Source organism: Nannobrachium achirus (genome assembly GCF_963921795.1).
Source record: "Nannobrachium achirus genome assembly, chromosome: 10".
Classification (NCBI taxonomy): Eukaryota; Metazoa; Chordata; class Actinopteri; order Myctophiformes; family Myctophidae; genus Nannobrachium; species Nannobrachium achirus.
Genome location: NC_137819.1, coordinates 48,608,603 through 48,628,772, shown reverse-complemented (window position 1 = coordinate 48,628,772; position 20,170 = coordinate 48,608,603). Strand labels below are relative to the sequence as shown.

Sequence of the window (20,170 nt, the reverse complement as noted above, 5' to 3'; positions counted from 1 at the left end):
TATGCAGGCAGTCATAGAGGTACGAAGGTGCCAGACCATTTAGAGCTTTATAAACAAGTAAAAGAATTTTAAAATCAATCCTAAAAACAACCGGGAGCCAGTGTAGCGACGCTAAAACTGGAGTAATATGTTCTCTTATCTTAGTTTTAGTTAAAACTCTGGCTGCTGCATTTTGAACAAGTTGTAGTCTGTCAGTTGATTTCTTTGGCAGACCGGAGAGAAGTGCATTGCAGTAATCAAGCCGAGAGAAAACAAAAGCGTGGATCAGCGTTTTTGCATCGTTCAGCGACAGATAGGCTCTAATTCGCGCAATATTTCTAAGGTGAAAGAAGGCAATCTTCGTGACATGATTAATGTGTGTATTAAAATTTAATTCAGCATCAATGATCACCCCCAGGTTCTTTACAGAGGTGTTACTTTCTTTAGCCAGGTTACCAAGTCTACTTATTATTGATTCTCTCTGGGCAGTAGAACCTATTATGAGAACTTCTGTCTTGTCCTCATTTAGCTTGAGAAAGTTCTCACTCATCCAGCATTTTATGCTAGACACACACGTCAGCAATGGGTCTAGAGCACAGGGGTCATCCGGAGCCACCGAAAGGTACAACTGGGTGTCATCAGCATAGAAATGGAAATTCACACCGTGAGCGGAAATAAGTTCTCCCAGCGGCAGTATATAGAGGGAGAATAATAAAGGACCAAGAATCGAGCCCTGTGGAATACCAGAGCAGATGTTGTGTTTGTTTGACTCAAAGTCAGCTAGATTAACAGAGTAGCTTCTGCCTGTTAGGTAAGAGTAAAACCAGGACAGAGCTGTCCCTGACAGTCCTACCCAGTGTTCGAGACGTTGTATTAGAATTGTATGGTCAATTGTGTCAAAAGCCGCCGATAGGTCCAGCAGTAGGAGAACGGACACATCTTTGTTGTCAGCAGCCACCCTAAGATCATTAATAACTTTTAAAAGTGCAGTTTCTGTGCTGTGTCCTTTCCTGACCGGATTGGAATTTGTTGTGCACCTTATTGTTCTGCAGAAACACATCCAATTGATGAAAGATAATTTTTTCTAGGACCTTGCCCAGAAAAGGCAAATTAGAGATGGGTCTATAATTATCCAGCACTGCACTAATGCACATCTGTATCTCTGCTTTGGCTGAAATAGGCCATAATAAATAACGTTTTACTTTGTCGATTTTATAGATGGTATAATGTGTCAGACAGGGTGCCTGTCATTATTGCCAGTGTAATGGTAGCACCTTTTTGATATGATGCTGATTAAAGTAAAACAAAGCTGGGAAAGCAACAATGACTCGTCAAAATTGACAGCTGAATAATTGCTTTCTTTGGTGCTGTAAGAGGTGTGTGCTGTATGAAAAGAATCAAACATTATCAGAGGAGGAGGACTCAGATGATGAGCTCGATTTCCAGGCAGTGATCGATCCACTGAAGGGAAGGCAGATTAGAAAATACAACTGCTTTCTCTCGCTTTATGTGTTGAAAGCGAGACCAATAATATACCCGGCTTATAAGCCCTGTTATACTTTGTTGTGCACCGGTGTCGCTCTCCTAACATAGCCGATGTACAAGCTCACAACTCATCACAGTGCGACGCGTTGTGAGCTTATAGATCTAAGCCACACGATCTCCATATGTGGGCATAAAAGGGACAAGGACGGAATTCATTTGCAAGTGTGACTCGCGTTGCAGCAACCACTTGTACATAATTATATGGACATTCCCAGATATGGGAATGGGAATCCCTTTTATGGGATCAGGGATCTCCATATATGGGCATAAAAGGGACAAGGACAGAATTAATTTGTAAGTGTGACTGCCGTGATGCGAGTCACACTTGCAAATTAATTCTGTCTTACCATTTGAATTTTCCCCATTCAACTCAATGGGGAAAATTAATTCACAAATAAATGAATGGCCATATGGAGCGTGCTCCCTGCGGTGGCAATTATTTCTCCATACATTTGCTGCTTGATCCCATAGTTAGACACATTTTAATGTCATAGATTTCAATTAGAGATGAATTTTGGCATGGCATGTTTCTCAGTCAGTTCTCAGTATGCATGGGTGATATTGTAGTAACTATAGTAATTGTAGAGGCATTGCTGCCAAAGTAGTCTCGCGAGGCCAGATTGTTGCCTCCGCGATTTGGGCAAATGCTCCCGGCATACAGTCTGGCAAACGGAAATAGAAACGATGAGTGCGAGATAAAGCGGATGTGACGCAACCACTCCCTTGGTGCAGTAGCAATAACATGTCCTACTGGAAGCGATATGTCTCATTTCAATATTTCTGGGGGCGTTATTTCGTCTTTCTCTGGTGTTATTGGTGTTACTTCCATGATGTTTTCAAACGTTTTCTTAAACTATACACCCATAACAAGAATAGGCCGCTCGAATGACTTTGTCTGAGCTATTGTGTTTCTGTTATGTTTCCAATGGGACTACAGTTCAGTGCAGCACTGGCTACTTCCGATACTCGCCGTTCGGGAGCTGCCGTTCCAGACTGTATATAGCATTCGGAGATTCTGGAATAGTTGTCTGGCTACGCGAGACTACTGCGAGACTAACCGCATCCCTGTCACCAGGTTTTAGGACCAGTAAGACTCCCGAAACAGGAGATAAGCGACCGCCAGGTCGCATACACAAACTTTAGAAGACAATCGTAGCCAATCAGGAGGGAATATGGGAAATGGGACAGATCCATGTTGATGACAACAAGATACTGTGCACGGCTTTGTGTGAATTCAGGCCCAAATCTGTAGGAGCAGTGTCCAAAAATGTGTTTTGCAAAAATCAGCCTGATGGTGGCGCTAGAAGAGGGTCATGTGAGAAATGAGGGGTGGAGGTTGTGAGTTGCCTTCCAAGGAGTATGTGTGCAAAGTTTGGCATGGATCGGGGCAACGGTGCCGGAGATAAGAGTAGGGCAAAAGTGTGACGTGACGGACGGACAGACAGACAGACAGCCGGTGGAGCTTTTCATAGTAACTTGCGACCTAACGGTCGCAACCAGATGCAGATGAGATAACAGCATCCTAGAGCCGTCAAGACAACAGAACCAGCGATGAGTTCAAAGGTCAAGGTAAATCATCCATCAGTTTTGCATGTGTTGGAGTTCAACTATCAGTGACATTAAAAAGTGGAACAAGGTCAAGAGTTTCCCAATGTAATTAATATTCAAACCACAACACAGAAATTATTCAGGCTCATTTACATAAACGGCAATAAAATAGCTGTAGCTTTGCCCTGCTTACTGCTGGCGCTGCATTTTAGTGGGCTTCCTTAATTTAGTATGCATGCTGCCATACATTTCATCTTTGAAGATACTGTAAAATACTGTATGTACACTTTTAAAATTCTAGCATATTTAATCACTCTTGTGTGTATCATTTCAGTCGTCAGTGAGTATGGCCCTCCTGTCAACCCCAGAAGGAAACCCTGATGTTTGTATCATCTGTGACATTCTAGCGTCATGTGGAGGGGGTGTACTTTACTACACCAAGCTGCCTCCTGCTACAGAAACAGGAGATAGACTCCTGACCTATGGGCCACATGGCTGGGGCACGGTTGGTTTCCAAAGCTTCTTACTTACTTAGTATTATCCGTTGTTATAATGAAAACAAAGAATTACATGAAAATGATATATTGTTGTGTGAGCTATCTGAAATGCTTCAATAAAACTGTATTTTCTAGAAAACCCTGAAGTTTTTATCATGGAACAAACCCTGAGTCATCCTTGCATGAATACCACAGCCATATAAACTCCACTGGAGTTGTTCCAGTTACCTTCTTTTAATTACACTGTGAAGACTCAAACAAACAAGCGTGTAAAACCATAGAAACAGGGAAAAAAGTATACAAATTGGCTGATGTGTCCATGTGTAATGAATGAGGACTTTTAACTGTGTAAAACCTCCTGGATGTCATTCACCTGCCAAACTCAGTACCACAATAATCACAATTTGGAGGTAGATGAGATGAGGGTAGCCACTAAGGCCAATACAGAAATATCCAAATATAAGAAAGCAAAGTGGGAGAGTTCAAACATTTTGGTTCGGGCGACTTGAGAAACAGGCACATTAATTACTCTGTGAAATCATGGAGATCACAGAACAAAAGGTTTTGTAGTTCATAGTCCCTGACGATGCCTGCATTCTATTCTTGATGCATTCTTTATGTGAACAACTTTTACACAAGTCCAGGGCTTTTCAAAGACATCTATGCCATGAACTTTAGGGCCTGTGGGAAATACCGGGTAAATCACAAAGTCTGCCCTTTGAAATGATCAAAGGCACTGGCCAGGCAAACCCTGTGAGAGTCTATAAAATGGATTAGAAAGGATCCACTGGTGTTTGCAAAGTGTCTGTTTTCTGGAGAAACAGTGCAGAGGAGAGTGAAAAGTAAAACTGTAACAAATCTCCCTCGTCCTACTCCTATTAATGCACATACAGTTGTTGTTGACAGGTCTGATCAGCTCCTGCAGTACACTAAGGTCTGCCACAAAACCATGGATTGGTACAAACTGTTCTTTTATAGACACTGCCAAACCAAAGTGTCACACCTAAGAACGTCAAACCACGCAAAGTGTTTGGGGCAAAGAAAACCCAGCACTTACATTTCAATCTGATCAAATATAACTCTCCATGGACACGATATTCTGCATTGCACGGCAATCTTTTTCTGGACAGTTGCAACAGAAACAGCACAAACACGCAACATATTGCCGTGATTTATGATGATTTATTATTTACAACAAGCAGTCCATATATTCAATCTTCTCGGCTCCAGGTATAGTATTGTGTAATATTGGCATAGTAGTCCTGTTAATGATTTTATAGCCCCTGAAGCCCGGCTGACTCAATCTCTTGACTGACCCAAGCATCCAACTAACCCAAGCAGCCGGCTGGCTTAAGAACCCGACTGACCCAAGGAACCGACTGACAGCTGCGTCTCAAGTCCTTAAATCAATCCCATTTCCTATTTCCTTGCTTATATGTTAGTCCCTCCCATTGAGGAAATAGAGAAGAGGAGACATCCCATTGGCCATTTCTGATGACAACATCACAGGTGATAGGCCAACTCCCAGTGGGCGGGACTAACATACAAGGAAATAGGAAACAATTGAAGGAAATAGGAATAATTTAAGGACTTGAGACGCGGCTGGAACCGGCTGACTCAAGGAACCGGCTAACTCAAGCAGCCGGCTGACTCCGGCACCTGACTGAGTCAAGCAGCCGGCTGACAAGGCCTTCGGCTGCCTTTGTTATCATGGTCATGTGGTTTCATCATGTATTTGCAGAATCTCCCATAGATAGAGACACACACACAGGACAGTGAAGGTGGTACCCACTCTGATGTTGACGTGAGCTCCATTGGCCAGCAGCAGCTCCTGACACAGCGCCCCCTGGCGTGAAGAGGAGGCAAAATGGAGTGCAGAGAACCCCCTCTCATTCACCTGAGAAAATACAGTGAGAGTTCATAGTGTAATTTAGTTTTAATATCTTCCTCCTCTGCCTGCATGGATTAATGATAAGTAAGACAGATCTTCCTAATGGGTGACCTGTTTCTTCATATCATATAGAAATAAAAAAGGGAGAAAAAAGCTAAAGTGACAAGAAGAGTTGTCACACTCAAGGCATTGGCAAATACATCCGGCACAGAATTTTTTCACCACAGAATTTCTTATTTTTCCAGTAGTGGTTAAGGCTGGAAATAGAGCAGTCGTGTGAAGGGTTGCTGGGTGGTGTTCGTCAAGCACCGCTTGTGTGGGAAATTGTACGTAGGCAATAATGGGGGCGGCTCTTTTAAGGCACACTTTTCACAAGCAGTGGCCCTCATTTATCAATGGAGTGTAAAAAATGGTCTATTTTTTTCACCAAATTTTGCGTAGGGCAACGTGTGCACGGCATTTATCAATGCTTCCTAAACAGACACACCTGGCGTACATTTGATCCCAGCGTTGATAAATGCGCAGGCTGAAATTTAAATAACACGCCCTTAATTATTCTCGAAACGCCCCCATTTTACGACCAGAACAACCCGAATACGACCTAACAACCAAAGAAAAGCCATGTCCGCGTCCCACACAGACCACGCACACATGCACGCACGCACGCACACACCTACACACGCAACTAGGCTACTTGGAACAGCAGCATTTTGGTTTACACAGCAGTCTTTGACAGTGGAAACGTGGGATTAACCAACGGTACAATCTTTGACAAGGAGGCGCACCGCAGCCGACATGAATGACACAAGTCACTGGTCACTGCCATGAATACTTTTGGATATTAATTTAAACCATTGCCTACCCGTGCCGTGCGTGCGCAGACAGAGAGCGTTCATTTGGTTACAAGCAATCATATTCCCCATGGCCATGATCTCAAGGCTCGCCACGTCGGGTTTCATCATTAACTCCAGCATAGTGTACAGTATCTACTGTATAAATTGAGAGACCCCACGGTTACGTTTTGGATATTAATTTAACCCAATTTCGGTGACGAGCGCAATGCACTTTGGAGTGCTTGAACTAGCGATCATGTACCGTTCCTGCGCGGGCTGGTCTTCTCCCAGGTGGGCCGTGGACCCCCAAATAAATCATCCGCAGCGTGCGTGCACGGGGATGGGCACAGCCAGGTTTGGAGCTTCGGGTTTTATCCATATTTAAAAGGACTCGCGTCACTGTATAAATTGGAGGCTCACGCCTCACGGTAGATCACAGCGGCGCCGCGCTGGTCCCGAAAATGCTCTCGCATGCGTTCGTAGGCTATAATGTGCTTGTTCTGAGCCAGGTCTGCAATCTTAAAATATAGACTGTTAAAGCACTTAACAGTAGATTGCTTCCATGTTGCTAGATTTTGATTGCTTGTCATTGTAGCTTGGAAATAAAATCGGCGTGCATGTCCATGATGTAGCTGGCTATAATATACTTTTATAAAATGTTATATTTTCACAGGATTATTTATTATTGTGTTGGATATACATTTTCGAGTGGATACATGTGTCCATTGCCTGTCAAATAGTTACACAATGCTGCTCCGCACGTCTACAATGGAACAAAGTGGTGTAGGATGAATCCTACACCACCTCTGGACTTGACGTGAGATTTGATCCTACCCTACGCCAACGTCAAAGTCAAGTTGAAATGATAAATGTCGAGACTTCCCTAAATTTCGGTGTACACCCAAATTTTGATCTGCACCACGTTGATAAATGAGGGCCAGTGTGTTTTGAACTTATGTACCTGGTTGACGCTGGCTCCAGCCTCGATGAGTTCATTGACCACCACATCTTGTCCGTTGTAGCAAGCCACATGGAGCGCAGTGTTACCGTAAGCATTCACTGCATTGATCTACACAGAGACAGACAAATTCATTTAGGTCCTGAGTAGTAGTGAGTACGGGAGCATAACCATTTGAAACTGTAGCATTCCTATTCTGGTGCTAATATTCTGCACAGATCCACAAGCTCACAATAGTAGATGGGCTATATTTAGCAAAACTCTGTGTGTGTGTGTGTGTGTGTGTGTGTGTGTGTGTGTGTGTGTGTGTGTGTGTGTGTGTGTGTGTGTGTGTGTGTGTTTGTGTGTGTGTGTGTGTGGGGGGGGGGGGGGGGGGCTAGCATAAAGCCAATGGGAATCTGAGTTTAAGTGTTTAAATCTATTGTCCATCCTCTGCATCTGTTCTGCTTCTGTGCTATGGGACACAGAAATAGTAATTCCTTTCACTCTCATCTCATGACAAAAAGGGTTCGCTGGAGTTTTTTTATATCTTGGCAAAATCAGCATTGTTTGCATTCATTTCTGTAAATGGACTGCTTTACCTTACCTTAGTGTCTTGCTCAAGGACATTTCAACACAATGCCATTATTTGGATTCGTATCACGCACACAGCTAGCTACAGTATACACGAAAAACAAATGTCGACCAAAGTTCGACAGTGCTTTAATTCTTAGCAACCATGGTCATTTATCGACAAAGAACTGCAACCAAATGCACATTATGAGTGTTTATGTGCATGCATGAAATTCTGTGTAAATCCATGCGTGTCTCTGTTATATGCGTGAGAGAGAGAATATGTACAAATTAAGCAGAGGTTCTCTTCTCAACCTTTTCTGGGATCAGGGCCTCCTTGAAAATCTTAAAAGCATTCGCAGCCCACCCATTTAAAACCCATTTAGGCGCGGCCAAATGCGTATAATTTTGGGGGTGCTTGACATGAAAATATTTGAGGACTGCTGACCTAGAAACATAGATTTTTCAAATTTGAACGATTTTTCAAAAATGAAGGGCGGCCGAGCTTCTAGTCTAAATTATTTGCGGGCCTGCTTACAATACCCACAATTTGAGAACCACTGAACTAAAAAGAGAGAGAGAGAGAGAGAGAGAGAGAGAGAGAGAGAGAGAGAGAGAGTGTGAGTGAGTGAGTGAGTGAGTGAGTGAGTGAGTGAGTGAGTGAGTGAGTGAGTGAGTGAGTGAGTGAGTGAGTGAGTGAGTGAGTGAGTGAGTGAGTGTGTGTGTGTGTGTGTGTGTGTGTGTGTGTGTGTGTGTGTGTGTGTGTGTGTGTGTGTGTGTGTGTGTGTGTGTGTGTACCCGTTCTTACTACCCAGTGAGCACCGGAAATAGTTTTTAACCAACAGAGTGAGGACATTTTTGGAAAGTGAGGACTAAGTTGCGGTCCTCACTAAATTTAGGGGTTGTGTTAAGGGTTAGGGTTAGGGTTAGGTTTAGGTTTAGGGTTAGGGTTAGAGTTAGGGTTAGGGGTTAGGTTTAGGGTTAGGGGTTAGGGTAAGGCCACAGGAATGGAAGAAAAATGAATGGAAGTCAATGTAAAGTCCTCAAAAACAAGTGTGTGTGTGTGTGTGTGTGTGTGTGTGTGTGTGTGTGTGTGTGTGTGTGTGTGTGTGTGTGTGTGTGTGTGTGTGTGTGAGTGAGTGAGTGAGTGAGTGTGTGGGTGTGTGTGTTCTGACCTGGACACCCAGGCCCAGCAGGTAGCGCACAGTGCTGTTCATGCCACTAGAGGCAGCAGCGTGCAGTGGAGTGTAGGTCTTCTTATCTCTGCAGTCCACCTCCGCTCCACTGGCCACCAACAGCTTCACTACCTCCAGGTGACCTGAGACAGGAACATTTAGATACAACTTAACTCAGGGGTCTCCAACGTGCTCAGGCCAAGGACCCCTGAACTGAGAGAGATATGAAGCAGGGACCCCCTCTACATATTGTATAAATGCATTATGCAGATTTTCATCGACTTGTTTGACAGCACTGTCAACAGTCTGTTAGATTTGTGTTAATGTTTTTTCAGACATTTAGCCACTTCAATCGTCGATACGTAGTAAACTTCACTCTGTACTTGGTCTGCTCTTTTTGACCTCTACACCAAACCTCTTTGCTGAAAATAGACGATCTACAAGCTCTCAACGCCTCACGCTTGTAGATCTGGTATTTTTGTCTAAAGTTCTCCTCAGAATAGGGATGTGAGGGTTCAAGTTGTAAAATTAAAATAATTATCCTATCACACAAGGATTTAGTGGCCCCCCTGTAGTAACTGTGAAGACCCCCTAGGGGTCCCGGACCCCCAGTTGAAGACTGCTGACTTAACTCATTGTATTCACACCTACAAGCTGTAATAAGCAGTGTTTTGCATAATATCATTGAATCAAATTACACCCTGCAACGTTGATGTGTTGAGAAGCACGGATGATCTGAAAATGTTTCAGCACAGCTGTCTACTGCTGCACCAACTCATCCTATATTACATTCTTAAACTGCAGCCAGCGGTATTTGGTAGACACGACCAAATGCAGCACTCCAATTGGCTAGGACTGATCACGTGGCACACGGAGTTCCTAACCGGAAGTGCGTCCGGCGGTCAAATATGTCCGACCGGAAACGTGCGCTGCGGCACAATAGTTCCGCCACAATAGTTCCCCCCCCCCCAATTTTTTTTTTTTTTTTTTTAATTTATTATTATTTTTTTTTTACTTTTATTTTTTTTTTTTTTTTTTTTTTTTTTACTAGATGTGAGCGGCCCGAAGGGCCGCGACCCTCTAGTTGTTTACATTCTGATGGTCCATCAAACAGCGGTACCCCTATGTGTGTGCATTTGAAAGTGAAAAAAACGTAAAACAAATAGTTCTGAAATGTGTACATACTGCAGTATGCAGTGTAATGCAAAATGTATACATTGTGTGTATGTATTTGAGTAAATACTAACCAGTAAGACTCCCTAATCGGGAGATAAGCGACCGTTGGTCGCTTATCTCCACAAATAGGCCAAAAGTTTGTTTTACCAATTATTACACTCTATGTGAACATTTACATCAACAAATCCCAAGTACTATGCAGAACGACCCATTTCAAGTTTTTAATGTACAACAATATTTAGAAAATAGATCTACAAGCTCACAATGCTACGCATTGTCCTCGTCCCTTATATTCCCATAGGTTATATGGAGATCTCAGTTTTTGTCAGTCCTTGTTCATGTATGCCCATATATGGACATCTCTATATCTACTGTAACAGTCCTTGTCCCTTTATGCCCATAGATGGAGATCTCTTAACTGTAAGTCCTTGTCCCTTTTATGCCCATATATGGATATTCCTCATGTCATCAGTATATGAACATATATGGGCTTTCTGATATGCCCATATATGGAGATCTCTTAACTGTAAGCCCTTGTCCCTTTTATGCCCATATATGGATATCCCTGGCCTGATGTCATCCGTATATGCCCATATATGGGCTTTCTAATATGCCCATATATGGAGATCTCTGTATCTCCATATATGGGTATAAAAGGATACTTCAGGTCTGACATCAGGTTTGTTTATATTGGGTTGCTAGGTTTGACATCACAAACTCCATGGGCCATCTGACCTAGAAATCTATATTTGGGCATAGATGACTCATCGTGACCTCATCATGATTTCAATCGCTATAAAAGGACTCTCAGTGACATACACTCTCCACACACAGATAAAGCAGTCAACCAGCCTACCAGTCAACCCATTCTTTGATTACTTTGTACAACTAGATTAACTTTTCAATGGCATCCCCACTGGAATTGACCGAAATGTACGACAGACAATGCCGGTCTTATATAGGGGTCATTTGTGTACGGTGTGATGTCATACTGATGTCAGCAGTGTGATGTCATACTGATGCGGAGATATGAGCAGGGCAAAGGTGTGACGTGTGACGTGTGACTCAGGGACGGACGGCCGGTGGAGGTTTTGATACTAAACTGCGACCTTACGGTCGCAATAATAACATAATATGTTTATTGGTCAGACAGACTGTAGACCTGTAGACCTGTTAGTAGATTGCTTCATCACAGTCTGCTTGAACTGCTATATTAAGAGTAACGCAACATGATGACACACATGGCCAGTTACTGGACACTTACTTGTGTACTGGTCGCTAAAGGTCTCAGATTTAAATAAAGATGGGAAGGATGATGGAAGCAGGATGCTCATATGATTAAAAACCCTGTGATTGGTAGGTAAGAATACAGTACATTTCACTCTGTCCGTTTGATAGGGAAAGGAGGAGGTTATGTAAGCAGCCTGACACTCAATGAAGGAGCTCTCGTGCTTGCTTAGAACAGACCTAGAACTAATGTCAAACATACTTTGTGCTGAATTAATAGTGAACATGCAGGCTGGTCTGTCATCTTTGCTCAAAGTGTCTCCTCGAGGGAACCCACGACAATACATAAAGTGGGATGAGCAGCGCAGCTGAGGATGCGGGGTGCACTGATGAAAACGGCATATCATTTCAACAGATCTCTTAGTTACAGCAACACTGTTTGTATGTAGCATGTTTTGTGTACTTATGGTTTAAGTATGTATTAAATACTTAAACCATAAGCAGATGAACATTGCTATTTCCATTTGGCCAACGGAGAAAGACAGTCACCATGCAAGTTGAAATGGACACATGGCAAGTTAAAGCTGGATAGTGAGGCCTCGCCACTGAACACTGCTTTGCAATTTTTGCAGCTTCTTTTAGGCCTGACTTAAGTTTTTGGAAAAACATCTAATATTAATCAAACATTACCAAAACAAATATGTTACACATGAACTATACTAAACTAGCCCTTACCCGTTCAAAGATATGAGCTCCGAAATGATGTGCAGTGTGTGGGTTATGGGATGTGCACTGTGCACACAGTATATGAGGGATGGAAAGTAACTTTAACTGGTGCTTGCATGCTAATATGTAGAAGCATCAATGTAAGAAATACCCGTTCCATTTAACGGCTACAGAGATACTGTGTACCGATCTGCATGATTTTTGGACAACATCTGTAACAGGGCCAGAACCCCCCCCCCCCCCCCCCCCCGCCCGCCCGCCTGCACACACACACTTCCCCCCCCCCCCCCCCCGTGTGTGTGTGTGTGTGTGTGTGTGTGGGTTTGTGTGTGATTGTGCTTGGCCTGAACAACAGCGCCCCTCCCTTAACATGTGTGGTCACAAAAGGTACTGTAGGCTAAATAGATATAGATACACCATAAAAATGCTAATATACAGTATATGATTTGTGAAAGTGACAAACGGGCTTCACAGTTATGTCAGGTGTGTTCATATGCTAATGGTGATGCGATTTCAGATCAATTGCTCCAGCCACTGAGGAGAAACGCTGTTTCAGACAGACAGACAGACAGACAGACAGACACTCACTCACTCACTCACTCACTCACTCACTCAGACATTCGCAAAATTATAGTATAGATGTGTTCCCGGCCTCAATGGGTTAAATGCACACCAAGCAACTTCCTATTCATAGCTGAAGTTTGCAGGGAGACCACATTGCTTTTAGAAAACATATTGTATTTTCTTATTATACAGTTAAAATTAGGGTTGCTACTTGCTGCCCTCTCTGGCACCATTAGCATTCATCGACCACATTTCTTGAGTATTAACAGAAGGTTTGCATGCGTGAGGGATGAGGGTCTCACCCATGTAGGCTGCCCAGTGAATGGCTCTTCGGTCCTTCTTATCAAATGCATTGATGTTGGCTCCTCGGGACAACAGCAGTCTTACCATCTAAAGTACAAACACACACAGATATTATTGAAAATATCCTGACGCCTGGCAGACAGAGTGAGACAAAGTCACTAAGAAACCCAAATGGACCCATTACAGTGCAACAAAAAGAGAGAGACAAGGAGAAAGAGATGTGGATATGGGAACAATTGAAGTAAGACAAGTACAGAAACAGAGACAATTAGACAAAGACACACGCAGAAACACAAAGAGAGACACAGATAGGTCTGTCATAATTATTACATAATCACCTAATCACAATAATTTTGCATAATCATTTCATGTTGAAAAATGCTCATTTTCCAAAAATATTTCTGCTATTTTCATATTTTCTTGAAAGTATAGTGCATAGTAATTTCTTTGTATAATTAAGTAATTTAACATATCTGCCCTGTGCAATTTGTGATTATGAAGCTTAAAAACCAAACAGACTAATATTGTATTCATAATGTTCCAAAAAACAATGATAGTGGTAGTTCAGGGGGTTTCAAAGTGAGTGACGGGGCACCCTGGGGTGCCGCGACGGCAGTCCAGGGGTGCTGCGAGATAATTTGATAATATTTGGAATTTATTTGGACACTTAATAAAATATTTAGTATCATTTTAAATTTGAAGTACAAACGTATTTTCAGTCAGTTCTAAACAAAATGGCTATTATCTCAACATTTTCCTCGCAAAAATAATCGCTAAAATATGCTATAAATAAGGTGCTGGGATTATGAATATAATGTAGGGGTGCCTCGGATGAAAAAAATATTTATAGGAGTGTGAGCTTTGAGGTCTGCTATTTTCGATGTTCTCGCCAAAAGGCCATTTTAGAAATGTCAGCCCCTGCCTCTCTAACATTCTCCTAACATTCTCCGCACGTCCCTGCCCACCTCTGTGTGTCCACTGAAGGCAGCGTGGTGCAGGGCGGTGTGACCGGCCCGGTCAGACACGTTGACGTTGCTGAGCAGAGGGACCAGGGCCTCGGCGCAGCCCACAGCCTTGTTGCTGGCAGCCACATGGAGCGGAGTCTGCCAGTTCTTGTCCCGGGCATTCACATCAGCATTGTGCTTCAGCAGCACAGACACCGCGTCCTACACACACATTACAGACAGACACACACACACACACACACACACACAATTGGGGTCGGTGTGCATGAGACCCATAAAGACCTGGAACGCATCTGTGTCGGGTTAGACTTGAACCGCTTTAACCATTATGTCATGCTTTAGCCATTAAAAAATAGCAGATATACAAGCTCACAGCGTGGCACCGAGTGCCGCGCTGCGAGCTTGTAGATCTGTTATTTTTGTAGATCTGCTAAGTCTTATATTTATATAATATTTTGACCCGATTCTTCTAGGTTTTTGAAAAATGCATGTTTCTATGTCAGTGGTTCTCAATGTTTTTCATGTCGAGGACCCCTAGAATTACGGTATGTATTCTCGAAATATTATGTATCAGGGACCCCCTAGAAGCAAATATTTCAGTTACAAATACTCGCTTTAAAAAAAAAGATATATTAAAAGTTTTACAGATCTACAAGCACGCAGCGCCACGCCATGAGCTTGTACAGTATATCTGATTTTGTTTAATCATAGTTAAGGTTAAATATTTTAGATAGTAATTAAAGAATATAAAAAATGAGAGTTAAAATGTTTTCATTTACTCCTTTCTATCATTTTAGAGATTTTAATTATTTTGATTTCAGTGGCTGGGGCATGCGTACAAGTGGCTAAATATGTCTTTTTACAAAGAATAAGATACACCGCAATCTTTCATGGGCAGATGTGACCTCTGGGGTTACTGTAAATAACAATAAAGAAATTGCAGGCTTATTGTGTCTAAAAATACATATTTAGCCACTTGTACACATGCCCCCATGCGTACGCAATACGCATGCCCCCACGTTTTAGCACGGTAAACGTGCTAAAACGATAGAACGAAGTAAATGAAAACATTTATCCAACTTGATTGAATGACATCGAGAAGGGCCTGTCGGCTTCTAAAGTAGGCAAACCCCCAATGCAATGCTTTGTTTTCAAGAGTCAGTAGCATTAGAAATTATCGATGTTTTTTATAGCTTCACCAATCTGACCGGTTTGCCTCTCTGTACATCACTCCCTCAAGACGTTGGTGATACGCACATTGAGTTTCAAGCCGATCGGTCAGGCAGCTTTCGAGATATGCCACAGTTAATCCATTTTAAATTAACAGTGTTGAACCAAAGTGCTGTACACTCAGTCAAAAACATTGCAAAACAATAAAAAGTGTAAAAAACAGCTTCTTGCTGAAATTAGGCATCCCTTTATTTTTTACACGTTTTATCGTATCTATCCACAAACTGGGTAAACAAGGCAGCAATAACATTGGAATGGAAGGTATTTGATTTCATAGCAGTGGTATATGGTTATTGCACCATGGCTATATCAACCAATCAGATTGTGCGATTTGAGTTGCAGGTTTTTATGAAGCTGTATAACACATTACTGTTGTACTAATCCTTGACAGGCTCCATAAACATAACATTCCACACTAGAACATTTTTAGAGGCCATAATGAGACCAGGTACAGAAATGTTTAGCTCAACAGACCTTGTTTTAGTAGTGTGTGTGTGTGTGTGTGTGTGTGTGTGTGTGTGTGTGTGTGTGTGTGTGTGTGTGTGTGTGTGTGTGTGTGTGTGTGTGTGCGTGTGCGTGCGTGCGTGCGTGCATTTTACCTCACTGCCAGAAGCAACAGCTCGGTGGAGAGGAGTCAGCCACTTGTTATCTTTGGCATTAACTCTGGCTCCTTGGTTGGCAAAGTATGGAGAGAGACAATACACAGAGAAGAGAGATGAGTGTGCGTGTGGAGGGGATTGTGGGAGGCAGACAGAAGACAAAGAATAGAACGTTTAACTCAAATATCACAGAGAAACTGGTGTATTTTGTTTTGGAAAGCGGTACAGAAATAAGGTTTGAACAAGGCCTTTTAAAAGAAAAAAACTTAAGAGACTAGATACCACAGAAGGCCATGGCTGAGTGAGCGGATACAAACATTAACAAGAGCAGGAGAATAGACAACAAATTCAACTTAAATAGCATATAACATAATTAGAAGGATTTTCTCCATCTCTTCTGGGAGATGAGAGGCGAGTGGGTGGGTGGGTGTGTAAATCTCTCATGATCCTTCGTGGCACGTCTGTTGGAGGGCTAAAATAGTCCCGACATAGCACCTGTTGCTGCGCCTTCATGCTACCGGGAAATGTTAAACATACTGAACACACACCACCGCCCCGTTCCACGTGTGTTTCATGACAGCATGGCCTTTCTGTGAAGTCAGCTGATCAGGTCAGGAGGCGGAGTTTCGTAACCCCCGGGAGAAAGGTAACCGTTTCATCAGTGAACAGGCATATGCCATCTGGGGGGATGGGACCGAGCTTACATCAACCTCCCCTCTGATTAGAATCTTAACTACAGCCAGACACTTTACAGTATATTGTATTAATTTAAGTCACTAGAACAGGGGTCTTCAACGTTTTCAGGCCAAGGACCCCTTAGTTAAGAGAGAAATGAAGCAGGGACCCTCGCAATCTGTTCATAGATTCCATATAGTTTCATTGTTTGACGGCACAATCATCAGTGTATTTTGGATTCATATCAATTTGTATTTACTGATATTAATTTGAACCGTCGATACTAAATAAATTTTACCTTTCACTCTGTATTTAGTGTGCTCTTTTTCCCCTCTACATCGAACCTCTTTGCCGAAAATAGCCGATCTACAAGCTCACAACGCCTCGCAGCGCAAGGCATTGTGAGCTTGTAGATCCGCTATTTTGGGCTAAAGTTCTCAGAATATGGACGCTAGGGTTAAAGTGGTTATTATAAAAAAGGAGAAAAAAGTTTCTATCACACAAAGATTGGGAGGCCCCCCAGTAGTAACTCTGAGGACCCCCTAGGGGTCCCGGACCCCCTGTTGAAGACCCCTGCACTAGAGCATAAAGTTCCAGTCAGAGTCAGACATTTATAACAATAGAAATGTAACCCTATACGAGGCAAAACTGGAATTCTTGAAGCATTGCACGCATTTTGTTTGGGTAACAACAGTTTCCATACACAAAAATAAAAAGGAAAAAGCTGAAAGAAAGGTTTAAATGATGATTGACACTATAGAGCTTTATACATCAGTGACTTGAAATTAAAATCCTAAATTAAAATGTCTTTATCATTAAGAGGTCCTGCTAGCTAAAGTCTAGGCGAGGGTTTGGTCTAGCCCAGGGGTCTTCAACAGGGGGTCCGGGACCCCTAGGGGGTCCTCAGAATGATTACAGGGGGTCCTCCAAATCTTTGTGTGATAGAAGCTTTTTCTTGAACCCTAGCGTCCATATTCTGAGAACTTTAGCCAAAAGCTCACAACGCCTCAGCTTGTAGATCGGCTATTTTTGGCAAAGAGTTGAAGTGCAGACTAAGTACAGTGTGAAAGGTCAAGTTTATTACATATTGACGGTTCAAGTGGTTAAATATCTGAAAACACAAATTGACATGAATCCAAAATACACTGATGATTGTGCTGTCAAACGATGAAACTATATGGAATCTATGAACAGATTGCGAGGGTCCCTGCTTCATCTCTATCTCAACTAAGGGGTCCTTGCCCTGAAAACGTTGAAGATCCCTGGTCTAGCCAATGCCACAGTGATGGGAAGACCATCAGTCAAACCCGATTTACATCTCCATCATTTCTCTCTGCCCCTCTTTCTGTCTTTTCTGCAGTGCACATCTTAAATGCCTTGTGTTAGACACCAGGTGGCTTTCCTCTCAGGTCTCCTCAGGTTGCATTGTTATTATTACACCTTTGTGGTCCTCCCTATTCTAGATATGTGTGCTGTGATTGTATTGGGGTGAACAAGTATTGGGCAAACACTTTTAATAAGTGTACTTGTCCATTATGTTCTCACTGTTACACTTTAATGCTGCCACAAAGCCTTATCACAACAGTACTTGCTGCTATTGCTGTCATTGGCACACATGTAAATCTTCCGTGGCTCATGCCATCCATCTATTCATCATATCTCAACCATGACGGGCACAGAGCACACGTCCCTGGTGTATCTTTAACCCATTTAGGCCTGAACACATTATGACGCAATATTTTATGCTTTAACTATTGAAAAATAGCAGATATACAAGCTCACAGCGCGGCACCGAGTGCCGCGCTGCGAGCTTGTAGATCTGCTATTTTTGAAAAATCGTGAAAATTTGATTTTTGACCCGATTACATAAGTGTCTTTTGAATCCTTCTAAGATTTTTTGAAAAACCGATGTTTGTATGTCAACAATCTGGCCAGCCATCGTCAAATAAAAGGTCCTTTTCATTTAACTGGAGCTCAGTTAGTCTGTTCTTGAGAGACTACTATGTCAGTGGTTCTCAAACCTTTTCATGTGAAGGACCCCCAAAATGATATTTATTTGGCCACGGACCCCCATCTCAAAATATCTAGTTCCAGGGACCACCCAGAAGCAAAATCTGAGTTACAAACGTTCGCTTTGAAAATACATATATTCAAAGATTTGCACACATTTTCACAACCTTTTCAAAAATAGCAGATATAGAAGCTCGCAGCGCGGCACTCGGTGCCGCGCTGTGAGCTTGTATATCTGCTATTTTTCACTGGTTAAAGCATTCAATCATTTCTAGGCCTAAATGGGTTAAGGTTAAGTCAAGTGTTAGGCGACGATTAAAAGACTACCAACAAGCAGAATGAACTGTACTGTAAGCTGAAATGAATGGATGAATGGAATCCTTCCAACAGAAGTAAAAGGTCAGAAAAAACAAGAACAACCAGGTGCACACAGGAGGTAAAACAGGTTACTACAGTAAAAATAAAGGTGCTCAAGGATCAAACGGGATCAAGACATGAAAGAAACAGAAGATCCAGGAAGTCAGGATTACTAAGAGAAACAAGACTTTATTTAACAAAGACAACTGCCAACATGTTTTGACCGAATCGCCCTGGTAAATACGATTTCAGTTGAAACATGTCTGCAGTTGCCTTTAAAATAAAATAAAAAATAAAGGCTTGTGTCTCCTTTTAATCCAGATTAGTTTTTTTTAAGAAGTAAAAGGTATACTAGTATTTGGAGCGATTAATAAATCAATGCATGGGCGGATAGTACAACAAAAGTAGTACAATTAGAGAGGCGGGTATTAGGAGAGCGTCGGTGGAAGGAATAAATGGAGGAATGTGTTGTTTTCAACAGAGTCAGGTTACAGTGTGTTGTTTACCTGAGAGGATGAGCAGCTCAATAATCTCTGCGTCTCCCAGGTAGGCAGCAGCATGCAGGGGGGTCCGCTTCTCATTGTCCTGGTCACGAAGTACAAGTTGCATGCGTGCAGGAACACACACACACACACACACACACACACACACACACAGTTACATGTATAGACCTTTTTTCATTCTCACACCGAACAATTGTACACACAGAATTGAAAATGTGTTTTATTCTCGCAACAATCATGGAGGCCAAGTTTCATGCACGCACGCACACACACTTACAGTAAGTGTAGACCTTTTTTCATTCTCACACCCATCAACTGTACACAGACTACACACTACACATAATTTTTTTATTTTTTTTTCGTATTCTCTCACAAACAGGCTGTACAAGCACACATGAACACACACACACTAAGCATGGCCATTATTTCTCCGTTCTCACTGTATACGCTCAAATGCTCATTCACAAACATACACAAACACACAGCGGCTGTCAGTGGCATCTATCTATCACAGCCCCAACCACACAATCAATAGGCCCCCACACCATATGAGGCAACGGAGGAAACATGAGACCCAGAGAATTAAGGGGACACATTCCTTCCATCATCCCTTCGTTTTGTTTGTGTCTCCCTCCTACTGTACCTTTCATCACTAGAAAATCATCCTCTATCATTATGTAAACTGCTCTAGTCTAAATTGTTTTTTGGCTTTAATTTTATTCTTGACTAAGGAAGTTGACTAATAGTCATACTGTAGGTACTTGTTATCTATTTAAATCAACAAATCTGTAGTTCTCAGTTCAGGTTTGCATTCCTGGGGACTCGCAGTGTCCAGCAGCCACACTGGCAGTATGTTT

At 42.4% G+C, this 20,170-nt stretch overlaps 1 protein-coding gene across 1 annotated transcript in view; it reads right to left on the bottom strand.

The window, feature by feature from the left end:
• Positions 1–20,170, bottom strand: part of LOC308292718 (serine/threonine-protein phosphatase 6 regulatory ankyrin repeat subunit A-like) — a gene marked incomplete at its 5' end in the record, with an annotated part of 41,001 nt that overhangs the window by 12,994 nt on the left and 7,837 nt on the right. The window contains 7 exons of the mRNA XM_080735129.1: positions 5,362–5,466; positions 7,255–7,362; positions 8,979–9,121; positions 12,974–13,061; positions 13,940–14,140; positions 15,769–15,839; positions 19,317–19,395. Of these exons, the coding sequence (XP_080591255.1) occupies positions 5,362–5,466; positions 7,255–7,362; positions 8,979–9,121; positions 12,974–13,061; positions 13,940–14,140; positions 15,769–15,839; positions 19,317–19,395 (795 nt within the window). The remainder of the gene's footprint in view (positions 1–5,361; positions 5,467–7,254; positions 7,363–8,978; positions 9,122–12,973; positions 13,062–13,939; positions 14,141–15,768; positions 15,840–19,316; positions 19,396–20,170) is intronic.